Source organism: Neltuma alba, unplaced genomic scaffold, assembly GCF_004799145.2.
Source record: "Neltuma alba isolate B1F8T4 unplaced genomic scaffold, ASM479914v2 tig00011267_pilon, whole genome shotgun sequence".
Lineage (NCBI taxonomy): Eukaryota > Viridiplantae > Streptophyta > Magnoliopsida > Fabales > Fabaceae > Neltuma > Neltuma alba.
This window is the reverse complement of record NW_021635978.1, coordinates 105,835-132,519: the sequence shown is the minus strand read 5'-3', so window position 1 is coordinate 132,519 and position 26,685 is coordinate 105,835. Positions and strand designations below refer to the sequence as shown.

The window sequence follows — 26,685 nt, the reverse complement described above, 5'->3', positions numbered from 1 at the left end:
ACAGGCAGAAAATTCTGCAGTCAGACGGAAGAGAATTTGCTACTGGACATGCATTACCATAGTGCTCATCCGTAGGGGTCTACCTGCACTATGCACGAATTGACCCATGTCCATTGTCCTCATCTTCTTCTTTTTTTCCCCATTTTTTACCCTCAGAAACTGCTGGGAAAGGACGTTACATTTCTCATCACAGCCTCAAAGTATACGGTAACACTGTAACAGTGGTTACGATTCAGTGATCTGCGCGAATTCGTAAGCTTGCGTGATATTGGACTTAATTATGAGCGTGGTTTATTTTGTCAATGGACATTATTGCATACATTTCATATTGGGGACTGCGCTCTCTTCTTCCTTCCTTGTGTAATGGCTTATATATTCAAAGTTTCAAACACAACTTTACCTTGTTGATTGGGATCTATACATACTCCCACTACTGTGAAACGATTTCTTTTTCTTTTCTCCGACCACCAAAGTTAACCTTCTTTATCGCTTTAAGCATAATCACGTCATTTAAGTATTTAAAGTTCTGGGCGAGCAATCATGGCACGGGGCTGGCCTCATTTTGCATAGAAAATATAAACGCGCCTGGGAAGCCATTGTCGTTTGCAATCCAAGAGGTCGTAAGGCAAATTAGAGTGCGTATGTAAAAGGGCGTTATATATAACGTTGTTACTGTTTCTCAAAAAGATAACAAATTATTGGGTACATGCACGAGGTGCGTAGTGCGTAACAGCAAGCGGAAGAACCGTATACATGTAGGTCATGTCATTCTAAAGGAGAAAGGAAAAGAAGGGGGGTCGATCCATCCAAATCAAAACCTGCCCTCCTCTCAAACTTAACCACTCAAAGACAAATATCAGAACTGTACACGAACAAGAACAAACCAGTTATAATAACTCTCTTCGGCATTGCCTCCGATCCCCCTTTGGCCGAACATTTATAATATTATTTTCAACTTACAAATATATGACTGATATTCGAAAAGGAAACGAACACGTCCATAGTTGATGTAAACCCTCCGCATATAGACAAATCAACATGTGGTGTCTTTAAATAAAATATCATAATTATTAAGCAAGCAAATTACTTGACCTCAAACGGATAACCCTATATATTGCAGACTGCATGGATTGCTCTATGAAACTACAAATTCAGGTTTTAAGACAACACGCACAAATTATTCATCATGATCTGCTTTTGTTTGTGTTAGTGTATATAACCGCGCGTAAATGAAAGGCGTGCAAACGCTGAAACCAAGTGTGGGTGACTTGACGACGAAACAATAACCATGAATTATATTATCGTGATCACATCTTCATCTTCATTAATACGTTCGCCTCGTTATTATAATTAAATACGTTTCGCTGGTCAAAAAAATAAATAAATGCGTTTCACGTGATAACTAACGGACAGAATCGTTCGTTTTCTTCCAAAAACTACTGTACTAGTATTTTTCCAGAGTCAAAGGACATCAAGTGTTCGCGATCCGGTCTCCTGAGAAGATCCGCTGGATAATGTAATGGAGTGCTTATTGAATGAATAAATATTGCACCCGGCAGCAAAACAAACAGTGCCTCTCACTCTCTCAGTCTAATACTTCACTAATAAATAATCTTTTCCCAAGAGACGGTCGAAACAAAAGTAACCCAAGCCAAGTAAGCAAGCAACACTATATTTATGTGTTTGTGTGGAAGGGACAAAACAAGAAACACAATGGCATGGGAAATACATGGTGATGAAAGTCAGTCGAACCAAAAGCAATTGCACTCCATTAATATACAAAGTCCTATAGTAATTAAACTTCGTTGCATGAAATAATAGCTTTGGGCAGTAGGTTTTGTATGTTGCTTCACGCCTTACTTGTTATTCTCGATCGAGTGCAGCAACACGGGTGTTGGTTTGTCCAAGTAGGCTGCTTATGGATCGCGCTTTCACCACACCAAGCTTCATCCTCTTCTTCGGCATTGTTTCCGGCTTCTTCTCCACTTGGTCTTGTTCCGCCTCATTGGTTTGCTTTAGAACAGAAGACGAAGAAGTTGAAACTTGCGATAACATGTGAGGCTCCGGTTTCCGAGAACAAGTCGCAGAGGCAGGAACGGATCGGGTTTTGACACTAGTGATGCTCCTGAGCCGTCCCTTGCCCAGATGATGCTCACACAGCGAGTAACCCACGAGAGTTTGCTGGCAACACCTCCACCCTCTTCCGTTCACACGACTGCACCTCGACCCTTCCATGACTGCACTACCCCTCGCCCTCTTCCTGCCCGCGTTTCGCTCCCGTTTCGTTTCTCTTTCTCCTCCTCCTTCTCCCACGTCGTCTTCGTTATCATCTTCGTTTTGCCTCGAGCATTTCTTGTTCATCTTCGTCTTCATCCTAGTTTTCTCCTTCTTGTTATTATTCTGTGTCACCTCGTCGTACTCCTCCACCTTTGTCCTCTCGAAGCTCCCTCTTCTTTTCTTCAGTGGAATCGCTCTCTCTCCCTCGCACCATCTCTCATCTGCCAACATCATTCAGCCACAGATTTTATATGTGTGTGCATAATTATCATCAGTATAACAACTACCATGATTAGTTTTGTTGAGAAAGTATGAATGTCGACCTTGATTAGAAGGACTTGAGGGTGAGAGGACGTGATCAGCGACTGTTTGCGAACCCGATATGCTCCCTTTCCTGCTGGCAAAGCAGACCCAGACGACCCACACAGCCACACAGACAAAAAATTTACAGCCGAAGTGAATGAAATAGAAAGGGGTGTAAGTTGTGAAACCATGAAAAACTAGATGTAATGTGGAAGGGGACCAGCATTCGGGTGCTACATGTGCACCTCGAGGCATATGGTAGTCACTCAAGATAGAGCCCAGGAATAAAGGATCCGATAAACATATGGGTATGGTGGCTAGCTATCCCCGAGCTTTTGTTTTTATAAATTAAAATAGCTTCCACAGTTTTTCCACTAACAGTATTTTTCCGCTGTGCGCCTGTGCGTGCTATTTTCATTTCAATAAAAAAATATCTCTTTTGGGACGAAGGGTAAAATCAAGTCATGGGTCTCCATGTTCTCACTTTTTTTTTTTTTTTTTCACTACAACCAAAGATTTCACGAAAGAGGCGAAGGGAAGATATTTTTCTAATTTATATGTTGAATCACTATTTTGTTTTTATTCTTACCTGGTATCATTACCCTTCTCTCCTTCCTCTCCTGGACCTCTCCCATCTTCCTCCTGCAAAATTACGGCAAGCGCGGAGAGTTCCCTTTTTGTGGGGGAGAAATAAATAATCGCAATCCAAATTTCTACAACCACCCCTCTTTGCTTATGCTAGAGATCGGACAAAACTGCACTTGTACATATCCACCCAATCCAATTCCAAACACAAATATAGAAATAGTAAAAATCGAACGGCCATCTACGTTTCACTTACCAAACCATATTGTTTTTGGGGCTGACGGTGAGCTCCACTATCCGTGGCCACGGCTGCGACGCCGGAGGGATCATCGGAGAGGTCGGTAGGCCTGCCGATCGGAGGGAGTAGCTGATCAGACGGGCGAGGATGATCTGATAAGGTAGACGGAGGGGAAGGTTTAGGAGGGAGAACGATATCGTCGTCGAGTTGCACCACCGGAGAGGGGTTGATCAGGTGGGGATCTGAGAGGGGAGCCGGAGAGAGGGAGGAAAAAGGGAAAAAGAGCTGACTTTTGCGGATCCTCATCGGTGCAAGATAGGATTCGCCGCTATGTCACAAGGTTTAGACCACAAAACACCAATCGACTTAAACGCTCAGGACCAGAACTGATGCTTCGCTGGAGATTTGAGAAGGCAAACGATAATGATAAAAATAATAACAAGCGACAAGATAGAGACGGAGAGAGAAAGGTAAACACATCCACTGTTGCAAAACCCGCACACCCCCTGAAAGAGCCGGAGAAAAATTTATGCTTTTTATCAGGCTCAAACACACACAGACACACTCTATCTCTGCATCTATATATCTAGCTGTAGGTTTCTCTCTCTAACTTTTATTTGTTGCACCAGAGAAAGAGAGGGGAGGTTTGTATGGACGGGAGACGGCACGTATGAGGGGCTGGGTGACACAGTGGCACGTGCGAGGGAGGAAAGTGACCGGATGAGGCGGTAGACGGTGAGAGAGAGGGAGAGGAGTGGATGAAGCTATGGAAGGCGACAGAGTACGGACGAGGATGCCAGAGTGGATGGTGCAACGGGGAGGATAGTACCAGTCATCCACAATACCAGAAGATAAAAATAAAAAAAATGTGTGTGAGACAGAGAGTGGATAGTTTTATATTTCCAACTTTTGGTAATAAGAATTAAGAAGGGAAGATGGTGGGGCCCATCCCTCACTGAACAACCACGCCACACTGATGCTCGCTCCCCGTCTCCTTCATTGCTTTTCCCTTTGACTATCTGCTTTCTCCCTTCTTTCTCTGTATCCATACATTACACGCCACTTTTACTTTTTACTCCTCCCCGCCTTTTTAATTTCAATTTCTCATATCTCTTCTCGTGCGCGTCATCCTTCTTCGATTTGCAGAAACCAAATAAAACCCCCCATATACATTACGCACTTCATGGCGGCGAATTTCATTGAAAATGGTTAAATAAAAGTATTCACACGAAGCAGAATCATTTTGACCCCTCAGACGTGTGTTTGAAATTGTACATTAATACTGGTTCTATTATGTTCCAACAGAATGAATTACAAATTAAAGCTTCTAGTAACCTAACGACCTAATATTGTAAGCGTAGATAAATTCAATAGACCGAAAACTAAAGATACCACGCCCGAACACGTATCCTCGAAAACTAGCATTGTGCCTGCCCGAATTGTTCGACTAAAATAAAATGCGTGTGGTTACTTGTCTTGACAAAATAAATGGACACTACACACACACACACACACATGTATAAATCCCCGTATTCGTTTTGGGTGAAGATGTGACGTTTACTTGATTGTCCTCCCTTCCATGTAGAGATTAAAGCAGGCATGCATGGGATATTATACACGCACATATATATATGATTCATATTTCTCAAATGATCTGACTAAACAGAACTAGTCTCGTCATAATTAAATAGATATATGTGGCAGTCATTTTTCTATAACTTGTTGGAACAGCTAGCAAAGCCGTCATATACACACACACACTCTCTGATAGATTAAGTGAATCCCTAAAAAATTTATAAACCCATTTGAAACAACTTATAAAGTGCTTTTTAATAGTGATTTACCAATACGAGGTAAATATATTAGATGAGTCTTGTCTTGATTTATGTGAAATGTGTTTACAGAGGATTTTCACTGTTCTATCAAACGAGACGTACACAGCTATAGGTAGCTTTGTAAACAAGAGAGCTCCAATAATAATAATAATGGATCCACCAGAAGAAGTTACCCCATCACTATTACAAAACTGGACATGAAACGCTAGTACGTGTATTGAGATTGAGTCACACACCAGACGTAACGTCCATGGATTCTTTTGATCCTGATTAAGCAACGGAATTAGTGATTTCAATCCAAATTGATGATCCTCATCTTTTTTTTTTTTTAAAAAAAAAAGGCTGTGTATGAGGCAAAAAGGAAGGAACACACACTTGTTGAATGCCTGGGCCTACCGTACGTTTGTACTGCTAATATACTCCGGTTATAGTCTTGTGTGTATGCACTACGGTTTGTCCTTCTGAGCACATATTCATACGATGGGCGTGCCTGCGGGCAAATATAACGGATTCGCTTTTACGGATCCCCTACTGGGCCTAGCGGGCTCCGCTACTTCCCTCTATTTTTCAAATAATAATAATAATAATGCGTTCGCTTCTTTCTTCATTCGTGAGAAGCACCTTTTTCACGGTTGAGGGGTGGGTCCGACCTTATGAACACGTCATGCCACTTTCATCTAGACTTGGGTGGCTTCATAATAATCATCGATCTTTAGTAGACCATTTTACCTGGCTGCGACCACAAAAGGTGCAGGATTCAACATTCATTATGGTGGGTCGAAGATTTGGGCCTGGGCCTTAGATTGATCAGGATCCAATACGGACGAATTAGTCCATCGATAAATGTTGGGTGACCCGTTAATGTGAAGTCTGGACAAGTGATCCATAATGTTGTGGTTCGAACACGGATTATGAATATAGTTTCCGGGCTCTCATCATTATGGTCAGAAGTTTGAAGCTTCATTTGACATCACAATTATAAACACTTACCAGCATATTTTTATATAAATTAAGATTAAAAAAAATTTTACATTCCAAAGCCATTCCAAGTGGGTCATAAGATTGCATCTTTACTGTTATCATAGAAAAGGGAGAAGAGACTGAAACAAAAAAAAAAAAAACTAATTGACTCAACACCGATTACACCCATAAAACTCTCTATTTATAGTCTTATTGCCCATATTCCCAAACTACCCCTGACCTTATCCCTCCCATGTATCAAGATACTCCCCCAAAGAAAAAGATCCTTGCCTTCAAGGATCAGTACAAAAGCAGGGAAAAAATAGACGCCCACTGCTGACACTCCAGAAGTTGGAGGCACCGCATCCATTCAGGAGCTTCTGGACCCATTTGAAGAGCCCGAGTCTTATCCAAGTAGAATGTCACAATCGCACTGATGACAAGCTCAGTGGGATTCTGTTTGCTGCGACTTGAAATTAACGTCGTGCACGTTGGGAGCTCATCATCATGGACATAAGCATAAGCACTATAGATGGTACTTCGAACCCCGCTAGACCCCTTAGTAGCATATAATTTCATAACACAGTTCACCACATGCCAGGGAACGTATTTGTCAGAGAACCCCTCTTTCTCGACGCAAGTTTTGAGTAATGGACTTATGGTTCCCCTTTATATTCATAAATTTGAGGTTTAGTTGTTCCTACCTCCTTGTACTGTGATATTACTATATTTTAAAAATAAAAGTTCATGTAAAATTGTAGTGTTATTCGGTAATCAAAATTGTATGGGTTTTAATCAAACTCATGATGATCTGAGATGTTTATTTCTAAATAGTTTTATAATAATAAATGAAATATTAATGAGTCTCAAACTCTCAACTTAAAACAAGGTTAATTAAAATTAATTTTTGTCACATATATGACTCCATGTTTGAAAATTAAAATTAAAATTTAATTAGAATAAAGGATTGTTTGTATTAACAAATTAATTAAAGAGCGAAAACTATAATACCATGTCCTTGATTATCACTATGACATAGAATCAGCCATAGCTTACTATACTATTACTCCATTTTTCTAGGCATTGCTCAAGACAATCCAATTCACTAATGGGCTCCAGTTACTCACTGGAGGAAGTAAAATCATCGACGGGAATTACAAGCTAAAAGAATGAGGCTGTATTGAGTTGATACCTTTGACCCAAATAATTAACATACTTTTAAACCATGGTTGTTTTTTTTTTAAAAAATCAATTTTCCAAAAACTTTGACTGTTTGGATGATTTTGAGCCCAAACTAGAGTTTATGATCTAAAAGTCCTTTTCTGTAGTTATCCAGACAAATTAAGACTCCGCCAATTTCTCGATCGGTAATGAGAGCCCTTACTACCCACGTGTATATGCTAAATCTAAAAAATGTTAATGATTTTTATAGGCATATAAAGTAAAATTAACTAACAAAGAATTATATGTGGAACAAAAGTTAAAAAAAAAAAAAGGACACATAATTATTATCACTAGTATCTGGATTGAAATATAATATCTATTATGTTATAATTGTTTACAATTGTTTACTCGTTCATTCTGTTACAACCATGTTTTCTTCTACTCCTCATGCTCATCCCTTATTGCTAGCCTCCGTCTTCATAGCTCTCACCTTTTACTACCCCACATCATCAAATGCTCAGCTCTTGCCCCAACGCTTCTTCCATTGTCACTAATGTAGTTCAACGGGGCTCTCCCAGTCTGATCCTCATATAGGTGCCACCCTCATTCGTCTCCATTTCCATGACTGCTTTGTAAATGGATGTATATATCTATGACATGCAACAGAAGGCAGTACAGCACATGTCTATTTGGGAACCCACGACATGCAATGAATGTGTCTATCTCAAAGTTCAAGGTATTTTTATTCGATCTAAAACTAATTTATTTGAAATTAGGGGAGGGGTGGTGGGGGAGTGGAGTTCTCAAATTCCCCGGGGGGGGGGGGAGGAAAACTGTAAAGTACTTTAAATAATAGACTTTCCTTTTCTTTTCTTTTTTTGGCTACAAGAGAAAGGACTAGGCCCAACAAATTACAGATAATTAGTTAGGGGGGGGGAATTAAATTCAATACACTCAGCAGCAACAAGGGTGCTTAACCAAGAAGAACAAGAGTTCAAGAGCGAAGATTTACTCAAACCTTCTTAATTAGCAAGAGAATCCGCAACTCGATTTCTCACCCTAGAAATATGTCAAATTTACGCACGCCAGGAAAGAGCTAGAAGGTTTTGTATCTAAAGAATCAAGGGACTATCCACCGAAGTGTCACCTTTAATTTCTTCTGAATCAGTTGAATAAGATTCTGAGCATCAAAGTCTAAAACTGACTCCTATAATCCTATTTAGGGTAGAAAGAAAAAGAAAAAAAAATTTTAACACTATTTATAAAGTAGAGAGAGAATTTTCATACAAATGTATAATTTTACCCTTTATTTATTGTTATGTTTATTTTGTTATCATGAGGTATATTTTATATCAAATAGAAATAAAGTGAAAAAATTATTAAATTTTAAATAAAATAATAAAATTTCAGATTTTATTGATCCGTATAAAATACATTAAAAACGATTTATAAATAAGACTAAAAAGATAAAATATATACTTAAATTGGAAGTGGGAAGCAGATACATGTCGGAAGCCAAGGCAATCACGCCTGCAAGAGGAGGTGGGGTAGTGATGTCCCCCCAAATATAAAACAATAAAAAACGGAACGAGTGCATACAAGTCCTGAACGGTAATCCATTAACCCCCCCCCCCCCAAAAAAAAATCCAATCAAAGGATAACAGATTTCTTTTATTTTCTTGTTTTCTTGAGGAAAATAAGAAATGGATTATTTCTTATTCCCGGATCCATTACCGAACTTGAGAAACAACTCGTGTTTAGAAAATATATTCACCACTTGGAGTTACTTACAGTGATAATTAGAGTTGTTGGATAGTATCCAAATTTCAAGCCACCGCGGATTATTATAGCCCAATTGCACTATTACCACGTGTTACCTTCCTTCAAAACGTCAAAAAGTCAAACGATTGAATCTGGACAACAAAAACATCAACGAAGGAGCACCCAAGATTAACGCCATTCGCATTTTGTCGTTTTGGTCCCCAAAAAGACGGCCGAAACAGAAACCAGAAAGGCCAAAAACAAAAGAAGAAAACCATACAAATGGAAGAGAGGTCATGTGGAGAATGCATTGTCTTCTTCTGCTATAATAATATCATAAAGAAATATACGAAACAAAAAGACAAAGGGAGAATCAGATTGTGATCATGAGGAAGGAGTGGGATGAGGCTGGGCATTATTATGATCAAGGGGATGGACTGTTCTGGGGTTGGAGAGAGACATGAGTAAGGAGGCCTGGGAAGCATTGTTGGCCTTAGTAACGGAGGCAGAGGATGATGAGTTAGTGGCTACCCTCTCGCAAGAGGGACACATTGTGAGAGTGGTCGGCGGTAGCTGCATGTAAAATGGCTGAGACGATTTTAAAGCCCTTAGTTCCTGCAGTTCCTTCTGCAACCTCCCATTCTCTTCTGTCAACGTCTCACAGCATCTCTTCAGATACTCACAATCTACTTCGGTCTGCTTCAACTTTGTCCTGTGTATTTCAACAAAGATACACCCCCTATTCGTATTATGATTTCTTCTTTAATTTGTACAACTTGAGCTGAGCTGAATAATAATAAGATCAAAGAACTAGCGTTTGAGGGTGTTTCAAGGATGTCAAGTATTTCTACCTTGCCCTTCTGTTCTGAAACCAAACTTCTACTTGGCGAGGACGAAGATTTAACTGTCTTGCCAGAACCAGTTTCTGCTTCTGCAGATAAAAGAATCAACAAAATCAAGAAAGCACCAACACATAACAATTTGGCAAGGGAAATGTAAAGAAAAAGGTGTTGCATGACTTACAGGATTAAGAGTAGTGTGTTCTTTGAAGCTTTCTTCGAGAAAAGCCGATTGCTGTTTGGAAAGCCTGAGTTTCTTGCAAGTCGACCCATTTTCATCATCGTCACTGGCCCTAGAACTATCTCTGTCACCTTTAACCTTAAGGTCTCTCTTGCTCATCCTTCCTGCATTGCCATTCCTTGTGTAGAAGTCCATGTGAAACGACGACACACTATTAGGAGACAAAGACAGTGGAGTACTGTCGTCTGCCTCCTCCGCTTCTACTGCCGGCATATGGTTGACGTCCAATGCCTTCGCTCCTCCATCCGGTGAGAAACGTTGAGATCCCACTATCATCCACAAGATAGAGTTTTCTTACAAAATCCTAACGAAAGATTCCCAGATTCACCAGGAATATGAGGTTTGCTCGATTAAAGCACGAGACTGAAAGAAAGCATCGGAGTAAAAAAGGAGAGAAACCAGTATTTACATGAATCGGAAAGCCAAGGAATCCGAAGATGGGAAGCTGGGTGGGGTCGAGGAACCGGCGAGAAGGGGAGAAGGTCTAGCTGATGAGGCGGATCTGAGGAGGCTCTTCTCTCATCTTGGATGTCTTCTGTGGGACTCGCGTTATTCTGCTCTGACGCTTTCTCAGGGAGACCTTGACCAATTGCTATGCAGAAACCAGCTTCCTTGTTGGGCATTCTCGAGGCCTTGTCCAGTATGGGGAACCCCTTTGTTGCATCTCCCAAGCTCAAAGCCAGCTCCATCTTTAGGCAAAAGAAAGAGACAAAACCGAAACAGCTACTGACTCGGGAATGGTTTTCTATCTTCTGGTCTAAAAATAAAGCGGCCAAGCTCAATGCTTTGAGAAGAAAAAGACGACCTTAGAAATATGTAGCGGTAGAGCCCTTGTTCGATGCAAGCCAAAGAAAAGGCTCAAAGAAAGTATAATAGAATCCTTTTCTCTACCAACGACCCCTTTATATTTCTGCTGCTTTGGCATGTGGGAGTAAAGATTGAGCAACAAATCCAGGTTGACAAACGCACGTGAATGTATTTAAATATACAAACCCACCATTACTTTTGCTTATTATGCACACTTCCCCCATTTGTACAACACTCCACTATAACCATGCCTTACTTGTGATATCTTAATACTATGGACTATGGATATGGATGTAAATATAGCAATAACTCCTAGATGTGAATGTAGTAATAACAGTGTTCTCCTTCTTAAATGAACCTGAAGAGAAGGGAGGATGCAGGAAAATTGACCCGTAAATGGACAGGAGACACGGATAATGAATATTTTACCACAGCAGTATTATTTTTCTTATCAACATTATAGATTTTTAAATGGCATTTCTTCTATTGGGGAGCCTACAGGGACTAATCATTCACGGTGATGATTAATATCGGGGAAGAGGAACGTCCATAATGTGATTTCTCAGTTTGGTATGGTACCAGTATGCCTATATTGCCATGACGAAACCACTTCAGAGTTCCTTCTTTTTTTCCCTTCTTCTTAATTTTGGATCTTAAATCAACGCCTACTGTGACTGACCTGCCAGGTTGGTCAAATGGGCATGTGTATAGTAGGATGTTAGAGTGAAATAAATATTAAAACTATTAAAACCATAATTATGGTATAATGAGAATGAGAATATTAAAAAGCATGACGATGGCAGAGAGAATATGAGGAAAATGATGAGTTTGGTGGGAAACAGAGAATGATGAGGGGGCTACGGAGTAAGAAGACAGTGATTTGACGTGCGATGATGCTGCTCTGTTTTGACAGCCCTTGACCATGGGACTATGAGAGCGTTGAAGCTTAAAAAGTTATGGCATTTTCCGAGTTTAAACTCTGATTAAAGTGAGACCATTTTGAAGTGAAATGACCCATACTAGCTTCCACGCCTGCATCCCTACTCCATAATCAGTCCCTACATATCTTCTCTTACCATATCTCACTCAAATCTTTATCACCTGCCCTCAATAATCTCAAAAGTAAAAATAATAAACTCGACGTATTTGGTGGTTAAAAAAAAAAACTCGACCTATGAAACTTTTTTTCCAACAAAAAAACAATTAAAGCATTGCTCCTTATCTTTCTATATTTTTGACTTTTTGGCCTGCAATTTTTTAGGGATATTATTTTTTAAAAAAATTGTCCACTTTCTGACTACATTAATATATTTCTGAGTATTAAAATATTAGTAGTAGTTATTTATTTTTTAGAGAGAGAGGTAATATTTTAGTAGAAACAAGCGTGATGGGAAGAAAGATAAAAAAGGAGGGGGAGAGATTAGAGAGACGATTAAGAGGAGATATTAGTTTGACCATGATAACAAGGTTGAAGGGGAGGCAGACAAACTGACAACCTTTTACTATTCCCACGAAAGTCTTGGGGTTTCGACTTTCAACCTTGGGCTGGCGTCGGATTTAATAAAATAAAATTTTGGGAAAAAAAAGGGGGAAGGTTCTTTGAGATACTTTTAGGGAGGGCAGCAGAGTCCATAAAAGGGACTGAAAGGTTAAAAAGGAGAAGGAAGTGAAACGGGGAAGGATAGGGCATCCAAGGAGTCCCCGAAACAGGGAACCCTAATATTTTTTTTGGGTCAAAAGGGAAATAACTAATGACCCAAGCGCAAGGCAGCCGTCCTATGCGGTGGTCCCGCCCGCGTGCCTCCACGTTGCAGCAGAAGTCGTCCTACCGATGTCATCCCCCTCTCCCTCTCTCTGGTCATATGGCTGCTCTTACATGTTTATTTTCATGTTGTTTTTTTCATTTTGTATTTTGTTTTTGAAAAAATAGGAGATGACAGTCCAATTGTTTTTCTTAAAAAAAAAAGTATTTGTAACGCAGACGAAGACAAGCGCGCGAGGAAGGGCTTTGACCTTTGACCACGTGGTTTCAAGCCGCACGCTCTTCCTGTTTTATTATCACCATAGGTGTTTTTTTTTTCTCGGGAATAAAAGTAAACTTGAAGCCTGAAACATCGTCTTAAAAAATTAGAGCAATAGTAATGAATTAGGGGGGTGTGTAGAGAAAGGAACAAAGGAAAGGGGTAAGGAAAATAAAGGGGAAGACTGTGCTCCTCGGGTCAGGCAATAATTGAAGTGACGCGGGCTTTTAATGATAAGCCTAGCATTGTAAGAGAAAAAGCGAGAGGGCCCAGGAGACGGGCGTGGAGGAGGAGCGAGAGTAGTGTTGGAGTAGGAGCGGGGCCTCTTTGCTTAACTTTCTTTACATAAATATATTTTACGTAAATCAAAATAAAAATTTTTTAATATTTTTTTATTTTGTAAATTATTATTAAAAATTATTTATAAACTATTCTACACGACCTTAATAACATAACAGGCATCCGTCTTCGTAGGCTAGGCAACCTTAGTTGCCGCTTTTCTTTTGTCGGTGATGTAACTGTTGGCGTAGCGTTCGTGGTATATATATCTATGGATATATGCCTTTTTCTTTTCTTTCCCCGAATGCATATATCATATATGCCTATTTTATGAGTCCCCAGAAATAAAAACCTGCAAATAATTGTGCTTCTCCCACTGTGGCCTTCACCCATTATCAGTATTACACTAGGCACTGGGACCCCGCTGTTCGTTTCAAAATACTTTAAAAACACGCACCATATTATTATCTCTATTTTCCCAGGGCCTCCTCCTATGTTTCCCGTTCCGGACCGGACAGGCCTTTCACCCACAGACGTCTGTGTCCCCCATCGCAATATTTTATTCTTCCCGCATCGTTGCTTCTCCCATTATATATTATAAACTTTAAATAACTAATTTATAAATAACAAATAATTAATTAAAATTAGTTAAAAATAATAAATAAACTAAAAATAAATTTTTATTTTTGAATATACTCTTATAATAAATGAGAAAAAAAAGAGAATATGTAGGAAAATGTGATAAGAGAGATTATGACAAAAAAAAAAGAGAATGAATAATTAAAGATAAAATTAGAAAAAGTGTATTAAATGTTAAAATAAACATCAAATTGCAACCTATAAAATAAATCACATCCTTCTCTCAATTTAAAGCTTATAAATAGGACAAGAATGAGTATTATACTCGTAGGATTCATTTGGTAGAGAGAAACGGAGGGAAGAGAAGGGAAGAGAGAGTTTAATGAGCTTGTTTTAAAAAATTGAAAAAGCTGGGTTAAAATTTTTTGATTGATTTTAATTAATCTTTTATTTTACATTTTTTAATCAAAATTTCATAACTCCAGTTCTTCAATTTTTTAGAACGAGTTTATTAAAATTTTCCTCCCCTTCCTTTCTTTTTCTTTCCCTCCTACCAAACAAATCCATAAAGTTGTCATTATTCGAATTGAACGCATGATTTCAAATATCCACCGGACCTGGTGGCTACACACTCACACATTTATTGAGTTGGTTATTCCTCAGATGAGCTTCAAAGGGCAGCGTCGAGGCTTGTTCCGAATGAGGATTTTGTTAATTATATCTGCCTAATGCCGCCACAGGAGGAAGGGATGATCTGTAGATATTGTGAAGCCAAAAACCGAGTGATTGGCAGATATATGTGAGAGAATATAATTCATTGGACGTGATGTAATGAATTGCGGCCAACAAAAAAGACATGAAACAATAAATGACTTGATCTGGGAATGGGTGGGGAATTAAACAAAACGAGGGAAGTCAGGACATGAACTTGCGAGGACACCAGAATGGGGGAACCCCGGCGAGGCAAAGATACGATGTGGAGAAATGGAAGGAATGCTGAGGAGGGGAGGGAGGTCACGTGAGGAATGCGTGGGGGAGTGAATGATGAGGGTGTGACGTGAGGAGCTGGGGTGATAACGTGAAGGAAGACGCAACGTGAATGGCGTGATCACTCATTGCCATTCTCATATCATCCATTATCCATTGCCACTACCACAGTAAAACATTGTGGTTGTGAATTTGATTCTGTGATCTGATGGATGATAAAATAAGAAAGGAACCAAGAAATTGGCGATGCCTAGCGAATCAGGAGGCCAACGAGGGTGTGCAACTTATCTTATGTAATTAAATAGTGGGGGTAGGTATTTTTATCGTGGGGATTATGCAGGGCCTACTTATGGCATCTTAAGGAGACAATCCATGCAACGGCAATCATTTGTACGTCGGATCTTCTCAGCATCTAACGCTTGCTATTTTCTTTTCATACATTAGCTCACTCGTCAACATCTCTTTGATACCTTTGTCTTTCTCCCCCCTCCTGGGCCCCTCCCACTCAATTCCTTCTTAATCACCCTCCCCTGTAATCCCTCCTCCTTTCCAGCTTCCCGTCACCAACTCCTTGTTTGGCTTGTGGGAATCTATTTGCTTTGAGCAACAAACAGCCTTCGTAATCCCACCATGCAACCTTTAGTGCTCATCATCATTTACATTCCCTGTGTCATTCCTAATTGTTAAACCACTCCCACCAAATCATCATTTTATCTCTATGTTGATTCAATGTCGCTGCGCATCATGAAAAATGTTAACTTCCTCAATTGATTTAAAGCTTTGCATTTCATTTCACTTGCCTTCTGGATCAATCTATCCCACCGCCATATTCTGACCTTTTTGTTTGTTTTCCGCTGCCTGGCTGTTTTCTCTTTTTCTCGAACCCCCACGAACAAAAAGAAAAAAACCCTTCTGCTGGCCCTAACAAAGCACTCAATGTAGCCTCATTTATGTAGGGCGTGAAACTGGCCGCTCATCGCAATTAATGTTTGCACCAGCTCAACTTCAAAGGCGTCTTAAAACTCCAACTACGCAGTCTTGTGGACAATAATGACCATTTTGAGACGCGTATTAACCTCAGATATCTTAATCAGCCTCAGCCGATTAAACTCGCAAAGCAATGATGTGAAACGGCTCGAGGCTGGTCTACCTATGAGCTCATCTAGCCCCCAGATGCAGTGTCATCATCAAATTGTTTTCCTTTTGCGAGACAAGTCATTGAATGTTTCGTATTGAAATGGATACAAGTATCGCCAAAGCCCAAATTCCGTAAATGAGAAGGACATTAACATTATAATTATATAGCTATTTCAAGGTGTGTAGTACGTGAAATGCAGAAGCTAAGCTGGCGAATTCAACAATGAAGATGAGAGGAGTTAGGGAAGCAATAAACTCTACGTGACCCACAATCCCCATGGCCCCATGTCATGGCCCTGCGTGTCCGTGCAAAAGCTGATGATAGATCGTCTCAGACATAGTGAGATATGATATCTCAGTCGCTAACTTTCTTTCCCCGACTCGGCGTTTTTGTAATCATGATTTATTTACATTATTCCTTCCGCATCACATGCCATATGCCACCCTTACTCCCCTTCAGCGTCTATTTTTCATTGCTTAGCGGGTCTCTCTGATCTCTCTCTCCCTCCCTCTCTCTTTTCCCTCGCCCCGCCATTACTACCCTTCCTCGTTCCTGTCTCTCCTTCTCCCTGGGATGCTTAGCTTCTGAAACACAAGACTGGATTTTGAACTGAAGAAACAAAACAACAAAACAAAAGTCAGAGAAAAATAACTGTCAGCGCAAGGTTATTCTATATTAAAAAGTACTCTTCTGCTCCTTAACGTAAGACCTATTTAACTAATTTGATTGGGTTAAAAAATTAGATAAGTTAGTTAATTATAAAAAATATGATATATTTTTTTAAAACATCATAATCATCTTTCTTAATATCCCCTTCCCTCTTGTACTTGATTATAATTGAGGAAGTATCTATATGAGTAATTTAGAAAAATTTGATAAATATAAGAAATAAATCTTATATTTAGGACTAAAATCAACTCGATAATTATATCCTATATTAAGAATCAGAAGAGCACTTCCTAACAATTATCTTTAAGCTATATTTTTCAAGATTATTTTTTACGTAAAATTTGATGCAGTTTTTTTAAAGAAATTTAATGAAGTGCCTTTTCTTTATTTGAATGAGGGAAAGAATTGAAAATAGTAGCAGCGATTCATAATGGAGACGGATACAGTAAGATGTGGCCTCTATAATTGCATGCGATGGAAAGTGTGAAGGCAATGCAAGCAGTAATTGGATATAGCATTTATTATTATTAAACAAATAATTGGTGAGCAGTTATGAAGAGCAGAGCATTATGCAGGAGATCAGACAACTCAGCACACGACCCTGCCCATACTACAAGGGTGCATGCTCCCCCCTCCCGCATCATTGCTGTGATTTTTTTTTTTTTCTTTCGTTATTAATTATAGGACTCGCATCCTATACTATAATAATGATGCCGTTGTTATCATAGTCCTCCGACTTATTCAACCTGGATGCCGTTCGATGCCGCTAAAGTTTGGGACATGATACCCTAAAATATTTGACCTTTGCGTGATTGTGGATCAGAATGATGATGATTGTGCGCTTACGATGTCCTTTGCTGTTCCACAGATGCCTTTTTAAAAACTCCAAATTTTACATCACCATTCATTACTATAGCATTAATGCATTGCAACCCCTCGGCCGGCCCAATGACTCCTTCACTCGTTAAATCATCTGTAGCTGCAGGCTTCTCAAGATCCTAATTCCCATCTGCAAGGTCGTGATTGAAACATGCCATCAGATTGGTTGCAAAGGCTGACTATAGTATAATTAAATTGTTTAAGTTGATGTTTCGCTGTATTTTCTTACAAGCAGATTCGGTGGATCGTGAATAATGCATGATAAATCTGTAAATTGTTGAGTCCGACCTTTGTCGGGTTAATAGATTGAGCTGGAAAAACAGATTGGAACGAGAAATGGGGGAAGCAAAAAAGGCTCCAGTCAAACAAGAAGAACTAATTATTCTGGGCATGCAAGCAATTATGGTGATGACACCCAATCAAATGGTGAGAGGAATCTTTAACGGGCGGCAAAGTTCCTCCCATGCATGAAGAAGACAGACAAACATTTCTGGTCGCGAAAGCCGAATTAAAGTGTTTCTGAAAGTTGTGCTCATGGCGTATATATCTCATCATACTTTGCCGGCATTATTATCCCTGCAGGTTAATTCCTTCACACCAAGGTTCAGATAAAGATTATATTACATTGTGATCCACACTTGGACCAGTGGAAAGATCATTAGGATTTAGGAACTTAGCTTCTTGACTTAAACCTTGATTTTTCTTGGAAAACCGAAGCCACTGTTGAGATAACAGAATTGATTAGTGTCGGCCAAGGGATATTAGAAAAAGCCAACTTTTAAATCTGGTGATTATATATTAATTTCGGGAATGGGGGTCCACTTGCATGCTGAGTGAGAAATATGAGTATATAATTATGATAGAATAATGATGATGATCGTGATAAAGACACACGATAACGCAAATCAGTCTGTTCAGAGAAATAATGATGATGGGAATGAGGGGGGAGGGATAAATTGGTTTTCATGATGATAACAAAGAGACAGAGAAGCATAAAACGATATATCGGGCTTATAAAGAAAGGATGATTTTTGGGTAATCATGAGGAGGATTGCTTGAATGTTGACCAGAGAAGTGATGAGATTCCTTCAAACACACTCACCCGTGTGTCCAATCATTTCCCCTCACGCCATTCAATCACTTTGTTCCCTTTGGCCTTTTTCTCAAACTTCCCATGCTCCAATATTCCATCTGAGACGTGAGGCTGGCACTTGACAATATATTATCATTTTATACAAACATAGAATAATAAAAAAGAAAATTCATAGAAATTGGACGAGCTTCCCCACTCACGTCATCTCTAAGCTGTCAAGAGGCTTCTGGGGATGAGCTTTGCCTCGGCAGGGAGCTGGCCGAGCGGGACTCGATGATCATTCGAGAGGTGTCCCTGAAAGGCTCGAAAGGAGGGAATTGGGCTAAGCAGCTTGTTGACTAGACATGATTCTGGGCTACGCAACGCAAGGAATGACCTGATGGGTCCTATTCCTTTCATTTCAAGGCACGGCCTGTATCTGCATGTGGTCTCTTACACAGACCATCCTATCGCTCCTAGCCCCACAAAGGAACGATGGCTATGCCAGTGAACCAGGCACATCTTTACATGGCACATGGCAGTGCAGCCCAATCATAGTCATCAGGGTGTGACTTTTGCTATTAATGCGTATGCTACTTTCAGCTTTCAACTGCCCACAAGGTCGAGTATGGATTTTCGATTTTGTCAAACCATGGGGACATTACAATTTGAAATCAAATCATATCACCGGGTAGTCTTTTTTTTTGCCTAAAGAAAAATTTGGCGTCCAGAGATGCTTATTAAAGCTGATCGAAAGATACTATACGTAGATCCATAAACTCATCAATCATTAAAAAAAAAAAATCTTGCAGTTAATAGCCCACCAAAGTACCTTACAACGTTACTTGTGTTCAAGGGCTAATGTGAAATTAAATGCAGGATACTCAAACACAGACTTAGGGGTTAGGGGTGAACAAAACCAAACTGTAACTGGAAACCGAACCGAACCGAATTTAATTTCGATTTTTCGGTTCGATTATTTCAGTTTTCGGTTACATATTCGGTTTTTACTTTTGTAATAATTTGGTTTCAGTTAGTAGAAAAAGAATTCGGTTATAACCGAAAAACCAAAATAAATATATTATATTTATATATAATAAATATTATTATAATAAATATATATGTGGGTTTATGTGAACTCTTTAAATATTTTATATTCAATAAATATGGTTATAATAAATATTATTGTAATAAATCACATTAAATGATGAAATATTTACTAATTAATTGTTGTAATTGTGTTTTATTATTATTATTATTAATTTAAAATCACTTACATATTTATATATTTCTATTAATCGGCTAACCGAACAGAAATATTTTGGTCAATTCGGTTATCGGTTTCGGTTCGGTGTTTAAAATTTACTCTATTCAGTTATTCAGTTAATTCGTTGAATTGAAAAACCGAATACTCACCTCTACACAGACTACCCCATAAGGGAAAACTTGACTGAGAAGCATGGACAAACGCATGGTCGGTGTCGATTGGCTTCTACGCCTTCACAACACGGCACGATAATTAGCATTCTAAAACAAATAATCTCGAAGCATAGCATTAATCACAATAATTTCTTAAAACAAGGGGCTTGGCTTGCTATTGAGTACAACAAGCAATACCTCCTCTCATCAGGGGGACCGTAAGAACTGTAGCCCATTAAATTTAGGCTGCGCCTTCAAGGCTAAAATGGGTATCACATGTCAATGTATGACGATAAAAGCATTTTCTGTTAGTTCTCCTCTTTTATTTTAAAAAAAAAAAAAAAAAAAGAGAGAAGAGAAGAATTCAGTTTCCTCCTCTTGGATAATCGGAATCAAACACAAGGGAGCAGTGTAATAACATTCGAGGGGTGTCTTCCTTTACGAACACAGCACCGCCACACTTGCTGAAAGTTCATCATATCTTTCACGAAACAGGATATTTTAGTTTCAAGTCGTAATCAGTTTAAACATCTTCGCCTAGGCCTAGGAGCACGAGAGTACTCTCCAGTTACGTCAGAAACTCCTTCTGGACAATGATACCGGGGAATCAATTTCCACTGCAGTGTCCAGTGGATTATCTGAATTTATAACAGAAGCAATGCTTGAATATGGATCTCTGTGATCCACCTGGGGAGCTTGTTCTTGGTTTCCGGCTCTCGCACGGGTCCGGAAATATGTCTCCACCATTCGCTCCGCAGAGCTTAGAGCTGAGGAGAGAGATGAAAGTGTTACTCTGCGTGACTGTGTTCTTCAAAAAGGAAGAGATTGCAGCCTGCGATTATCCGCTGGATCAAGATTAACCATATTGCTTCCCGTTAGATACCCAGGACTATTGTCAATTTTCAATTCCTAGGAATGTTTTTTTTTAGTTATATAAATTCAGCTTCTATCATTAGTCATCATCTGTCGGCACCTTCCTATCATAAATAGTGAAATGCCACAGAATTCTCTAGCATCTTGTCTACACTCCGCACCACAAATGAATGGGGAAAACGCTGGGCATCAATTTTCGCCGACTGTTTGCATAAATAAGAATGTTTATGCGTGATGATGAAGGAAGCACAGAGAAAATCATTTAATGAATTTTAAATAGTGAAACCTGATTATGAACCCGTGATTACTCGCAAGTACTATGACGACAGGTGGGACATGGCTCACTAGAAAACTAAAATCCTTTTCCGAAAGAAGACGACAGTAAATTACCAAATGGTGAACAATGCTTAATTAGTCAATTAGTCGAAAGAATTAACGTGACTAATTGAAAGGTGAAACACAGTCCATTTATTTATAGTATTCCAGAGGCTCTATACACAGGGACGTTTAGACAGATTAAGTGCAAAAGGGAAACCGAAGAAAAATAGAAATGAAAGACAGAAAGAGGCCTTGTCTTCGTGTGGATATAGTGGTGCTGTAATTTCCAGCTTCCAATTCAATTAAAAAAAATCACACATGGTCAGTGACCATCATCATCCAGCACACGCATTAAAAATATTAGTACGAGAGTTGAGTCATTTCAAGACCCTAAACTTATTTTAACGACATTAAAATATATATATATTCTTTATTTTACATGTTCAAGCATCATTTACCAAAAATGATTCGACTCATTCATGCTGGACCAATTTTTATTCATCGGACTAACTTCTTCAACTAATATTATTATTTTTGACCAATTTTCTCCTCAATCACCGTGAGACTGCTCGCCGCCAGTCAGACCAATTGATGCAACTCGGCTCAAGGACGAGACTTTTCGGCCAGAAGAACAAGACATTAAACTATCAAACTATTTCTTCTGAAGACTGTCAGTTAATAAAACATTGGCGTGTGCATAATTATTCCATAAAACACCGGTTGATGAAGTACTCTAACTGTTTTAATTTATAATATTTCACCCAAAAATTTTGAATATAGAAAAGCGAGAACTCTTTGCAATACCGGCTCAACAAGAACAGAAGAATTGGAGGGGATTATTAATTTACAATGACCCGAGAAGACACCTGACTGTTTGTCTCCTCTTTCCTCACCATCTATTGCCTCTGCTATATGCTATATCCTCACATTCATATAGTATAATCATTTTGAACATTTAACAGGGGTAAAAAAAACTATCGCTATACCAAGCCCAGGAAACAGATAGGACAAAAGTGGGATGTATTATATCTGCTTCTGCACGAGCTGAGGTTATAAAGATGTGATTGGCGGTTCAACTCAAGGTCTCTTGCTCTGTTTCTGATTCTGATATTGTCTGACAAGAAGGTGAGCATAGAGAATCTCATTCCAAGCATCAGGAACACCGGGAAGGCACCAGTGACTACAGTCCTGAATCATTAACGGTGATCTCCTTTCTTCTGGTGATAGGTTTTGCTTCCTATATATCGAGGGATGACCATCCTTTCGAAAATCCGTCATCCTCGTAACATTCAGATACGTCACACGCGTTTTCATGTACTTTATCACCTTTTCCAGAACCTTCATCTTTGGTGGGTATTCTGTCAGGTATTTCTCGTTCTCGATAGGCGCTGTTTCGCTGTCACATTGGCCTCCAGAATTCCACTGTCCTCCACTTTTGAATTCACAACAAGACACCCATTTTTCCACGGATAATCAGCCTTCTAGTTTCATGGACTAATACTAATGATGTGACGCTAATTAATAAGTAGTATTGTTTTACCTGAAATGGGAAGCAGAGTAGCCTCTGAAGAAGACCACAGACTTGGATGGATTCACGTTGGCATCAACCCATCTGCTCCATGTTGTTATAGCTCTTCGAAATGCCTCAAGAACATTAAGTTCCTCGTACACATGGCTACCTTCTTGGTAATAGTCCTTCCTGCAGAATATAGGTTAGGAGACGGGTTGAAATTGCAGCCTGATCTCTAAACAGGATATGATAATATGTTTGTACCCTGTCGAAGTTTTTTCATGTGTCCACCAGTGGCCAGTGTTGAAGATCATAATATCTGCATCTTTGTATTCATCAGAAGACTTCCCGACCAAATCCAGACGAAGAGTTTGCTTCGTCGTTCCATTGTTGTCCGCGGTTTCCCATTCTTGAACTAAGAATGGAGATACAAAAAGCTCTACGGTGAAGTTATAGTCCTACTCGCCGGTAACAACCAAATGAGCAACGTTAGGGGAATGAAAATATCCCAAAAAACCAGAAATTTTTTATTTTCATTCAGGAGAAGAAATGGAAATTTAAGAATACCGACTTCGAACACAAAAGAATAGGAGGCTTCCCCACGGAACTGGACCCTGCCATTTGCTTCATAAACTTTGCTTTTATTTTGGACAGAGTTTCTCAGTATGCAAATTAGCGACTCCCACATATTTCTGTTGATGGAATCGCCAACAAAAACCAACCGTTTCCCTCTTAACATATTTAGAAGACGATGGCCGTCCAACCTGTATTTACAGATACTAAGCATTACTTTTCTTAATTGCATCTTTACAAGACTGTTAAATATATCGAAGAATGGGAAGAGAACAGGGCAAAGCAGAACACAAACAAATCAATTGGCAAAGTAAATCAACAACACAAGTCGCGTAAATTTTGTGCAACTTTTACGGATACAAACATTCCAGTGAAGGGGCTTATATAAAAAAAAAAAAAAACATTCCAGTGAAGGGAAAACCTCAGTGCCAAACAACTGCAGTTACAGAATAACAGGAAACCTAACGGATTTTGTTCGAAACAAACGACAAGACAACAAAATTCATCGAATTCGCATACCTCGGAAGGCTGCACCCCTTAGGCTTCCACTTGTATTTCTGATAGTTTTTATCAGGCCTGCCATTCTGAATACAATCGAACTGCTCATCAATCAGACTGCAAGAACCGGGTTTATAAAGAGGATACGAATCGTCCCTAACCCATTCCCCATCAAATAAATCACATTTCATCAGAGACTCAATCAACTCATTCTTATGTCCTGTAACTGTCGAATTTCCCTGCTTCTTCGCCAAGGAAGCTGTATAATTATTCGACGCAACACCCTTCACTCCTTCAACTGAACTCAGATTCTTCTTCGGGTTAACTGGGACACGTTGGAGAGGGGGAGACGCCGAAACTTTTGGTGAGGCGGCAGCATTTGTGGATTGATTTGCCTTCACTGCTTTACTTTCACTGGACTTCACAGGGCTGCGAGTATGATTTACAGCGCCGGATGGTTGCTTATTCACAATGGGAGGCGGCTTCACTGGCAAAACTGATGTCCGATTACTTGACGTCTTAAAATTAGAAGAGGGAATTGCGGTGTGATTTGTGGCTGGAAATTTATTTTGAGATGAAATAAAAGAACTTTGGGTTTTGGAAGTGGATGGTTTGGAACTTGAGTTGGGAGATGAAGAAGTGACATTAATAGATCTAGAAGTGGTGTTGATGTGAAGGGGATAGCTTTGGGGATGGCTGGGAGATGAAATGTTGGGGAAAAAGTAGTAGAAAAGGGAATTGAATTGAGATTTATATGAAGCAGACGCAGAACTTGTAGCGAAAATATTGGTGAACCCCGGAGAAGAAGCATTTGGTGAAGGAGAGAAGGCTAAGAAAACAGTGAAAGCAACAAAAACGAACATGAAGCCATAGGCAAAGGGTACTGATCTTCTGGTCTTGAAATGAGCGAGGAAGCTCATAATGTCTGGGATGAGGTTCCCTCCACCGAGGGGAAGGTACTTGGTGGCTTCAGCCATGAATGGAGAGGGTCGGCCGTGTTATCGTCCCTATCTTGAACACAGAGGGAGGGAGGGAGGGAGAGATGATGGAGAATATGTTTCTGTCAACAGGGTCGCGAAAAGAGAGAACCTGAGCGATATATGGAAACAAAAGAGAAAAAGAAAAGGTTCTGGAGAGAGAAGTTGGGTTAGTTTGGTTTACAGAAAATATGTGACTTGTGAAATTTGTGAATTGTGAGTGGGGGAAGGCGATTTTCCATTGTCGCGGGTCATGATCATGAAAATATGGAGAGGGAGATGCAGAAAAGGGAAAGAGGTTATGTTATGAATGTGGCCGTGCTTACCAGATTATCTGCAGAAATGCCACCACTCTCATGTCTGTTCCCTCCATGTGTGCGCGCTTCCATCAAGGTTTATTCCTTCCAAGCCCACCACTCTGGCCACATATCAACTTTCGACAAGAATCGCCAAACGGCGATCACGTTCAAAATATTTACACAACATTATTATTTTTATTTTTAGAATATTTATTGTTATCTAACTTAATTTTCGTTTTTTTTATATGCTTATTTTTTTGCGTGGCACCAAATGAGGAAGGACTGTAAATTAATGTCTAATTAGGTTTTTTGTATGACGAATAATATAGCATGATTTTGTATTGATACTGTCACGGATCTACAGTTTATTGATATTGGCCATTTATCATTTTTATTAAATTATTAATAAATTGGAGATTGCATCAGCTTTGTGAAAGTTACGTAGGGGGCCATGTGATTTTGGCTTTTGAAATTGAACGAGTAAATGAAATATGAAGTGATGGTATGTGCTACGTATTACGTAATTTAGAAATTGACCGTACCAATGAAACTCCGTACGCGTCAAGAGTCCAAATGCCTTGCTTGGTTGGACCCCAGCTGTAAGGTTGTACCTGAATTCCCATCCCTTGTCTTTTTTCTTATTCCTGGTCTCTCCACGCGCCATTGATAGTAAACCACGCTCAATTAATTAACCAGTATTCAATATTTCAATGTAATGGCAAAAAAAAAAAAAAAAAACTGTATTCAATGAACATCTCTTCATATGTGCTTTAATAACTTATAAGTAGTTTTTTAATTATAATTTACAGAATATGAAATGAAATAAATATATAAAAGAAATTTTATCTTAACTTACATAAAACGTACTTATAGACCAGGAGAAGTGATCCAGAGGACTCAACATGGTCTACATATATAATGATACTGCTTTAGGAGGTTTTTTTTTTATGGTAGACAAATTAAAGAAAAAAAATGATAGTATGAATACCAAACTAAATATTAAAAAAGGATAGAATTCAATGACAACGGGTGTGAATTTTCTAAAGTCAAAGATTAAGAAGAGATATATAATATTTTTTTAATCCTAAATGCAGTGGGGAGAGCTGTCGGTGATTGATTCCCGCACTCATCGTTCTTCTCCTTCGTGTGTTTTTGCTGTTTGTGCATTCACTTCAATTTAATTCTAATGACTTTTTTTTTAAAAAATCTTTTTGTCACTTAATCCACCTAAACCCTCATCTATATAAAAGGCACTTAAAGGATGAATTTTGTAGTTGTTGCGTCAATACTATGGTTAGGCAGCGTTCATGATCAAATGTTATGTTCGTATTCAGATAAAATTAGTTCACGATTCATGATTGCGGCCTCCACCTCCATCCATTTTCTTGCTAAACCCGCAGCCTAATTCGGTGGAAACCATGTTGTTGCATCCCAGATTTAATATCTCAGGTCTCATCCGCCATCCATTCTTATTAAATCCACATGGTTGACATTACAACGAAGAAAGTATAATTTTATTGTCCCGAAATAAGCTCTCAAAAACGAGAAGCCAATAATTGATACTAAAGTATGATCTTGAGAGAT

The 26,685-nt window shown here is 39.2% G+C and overlaps 3 protein-coding genes across 4 annotated transcripts; all 3 read right to left on the bottom strand.

Annotated features, from left to right (window-relative positions):
- Window positions 1-1,642: 1,642 nt before the first annotated feature.
- On the bottom strand, window positions 1,643-4,027 carry LOC114763214 (uncharacterized). 2 transcript variants are annotated; one of them, XM_028952826.1, is made up of 4 exons: window positions 3,422-4,027; window positions 3,170-3,222; window positions 2,601-2,674; window positions 1,643-2,498 (listed from the first exon to the last, which is right to left on the bottom strand). In XM_028952826.1, the coding sequence occupies exons 1-4, from the start codon at window positions 3,707-3,709 to the stop codon at window positions 1,864-1,866; spliced, it is 1,050 nt and encodes a 349-aa protein (XP_028808659.1). In that variant the 5' UTR covers window positions 3,710-4,027; the 3' UTR covers window positions 1,643-1,863. The 2 variants fall into 2 exon arrangements, with proteins under 2 accessions (XP_028808659.1, XP_028808660.1); XM_028952827.1 differs by having other exon boundaries at window positions 2,601-2,671.
- A 5,306-nt stretch (window positions 4,028-9,333) lies between these two features.
- On the bottom strand, window positions 9,334-10,889 carry LOC114763215 (homeobox-leucine zipper protein HOX11-like). Its single transcript, XM_028952828.1, has 4 exons — window positions 10,613-10,889; window positions 10,147-10,472; window positions 9,975-10,054; window positions 9,334-9,835 (listed from the first exon to the last, which is right to left on the bottom strand). The coding sequence occupies exons 1-4, from the start codon at window positions 10,824-10,826 to the stop codon at window positions 9,508-9,510; spliced, it is 948 nt and encodes a 315-aa protein (XP_028808661.1). The 5' UTR covers window positions 10,827-10,889; the 3' UTR covers window positions 9,334-9,507.
- Window positions 10,890-22,045: 11,156 nt separating this feature from the next.
- LOC114763236 (protein trichome birefringence) lies at window positions 22,046-25,242 on the bottom strand. Its single transcript, XM_028952859.1, has 5 exons — window positions 23,847-25,242; window positions 23,326-23,518; window positions 23,019-23,212; window positions 22,785-22,943; window positions 22,046-22,676 (listed from the first exon to the last, which is right to left on the bottom strand). Exons 1-5 carry the CDS (start codon window positions 24,800-24,802, stop codon window positions 22,322-22,324), a joined length of 1,857 nt encoding a protein of 618 aa, XP_028808692.1. The 5' UTR covers window positions 24,803-25,242; the 3' UTR covers window positions 22,046-22,321.
- Window positions 25,243-26,685: the final 1,443 nt, after the last annotated feature.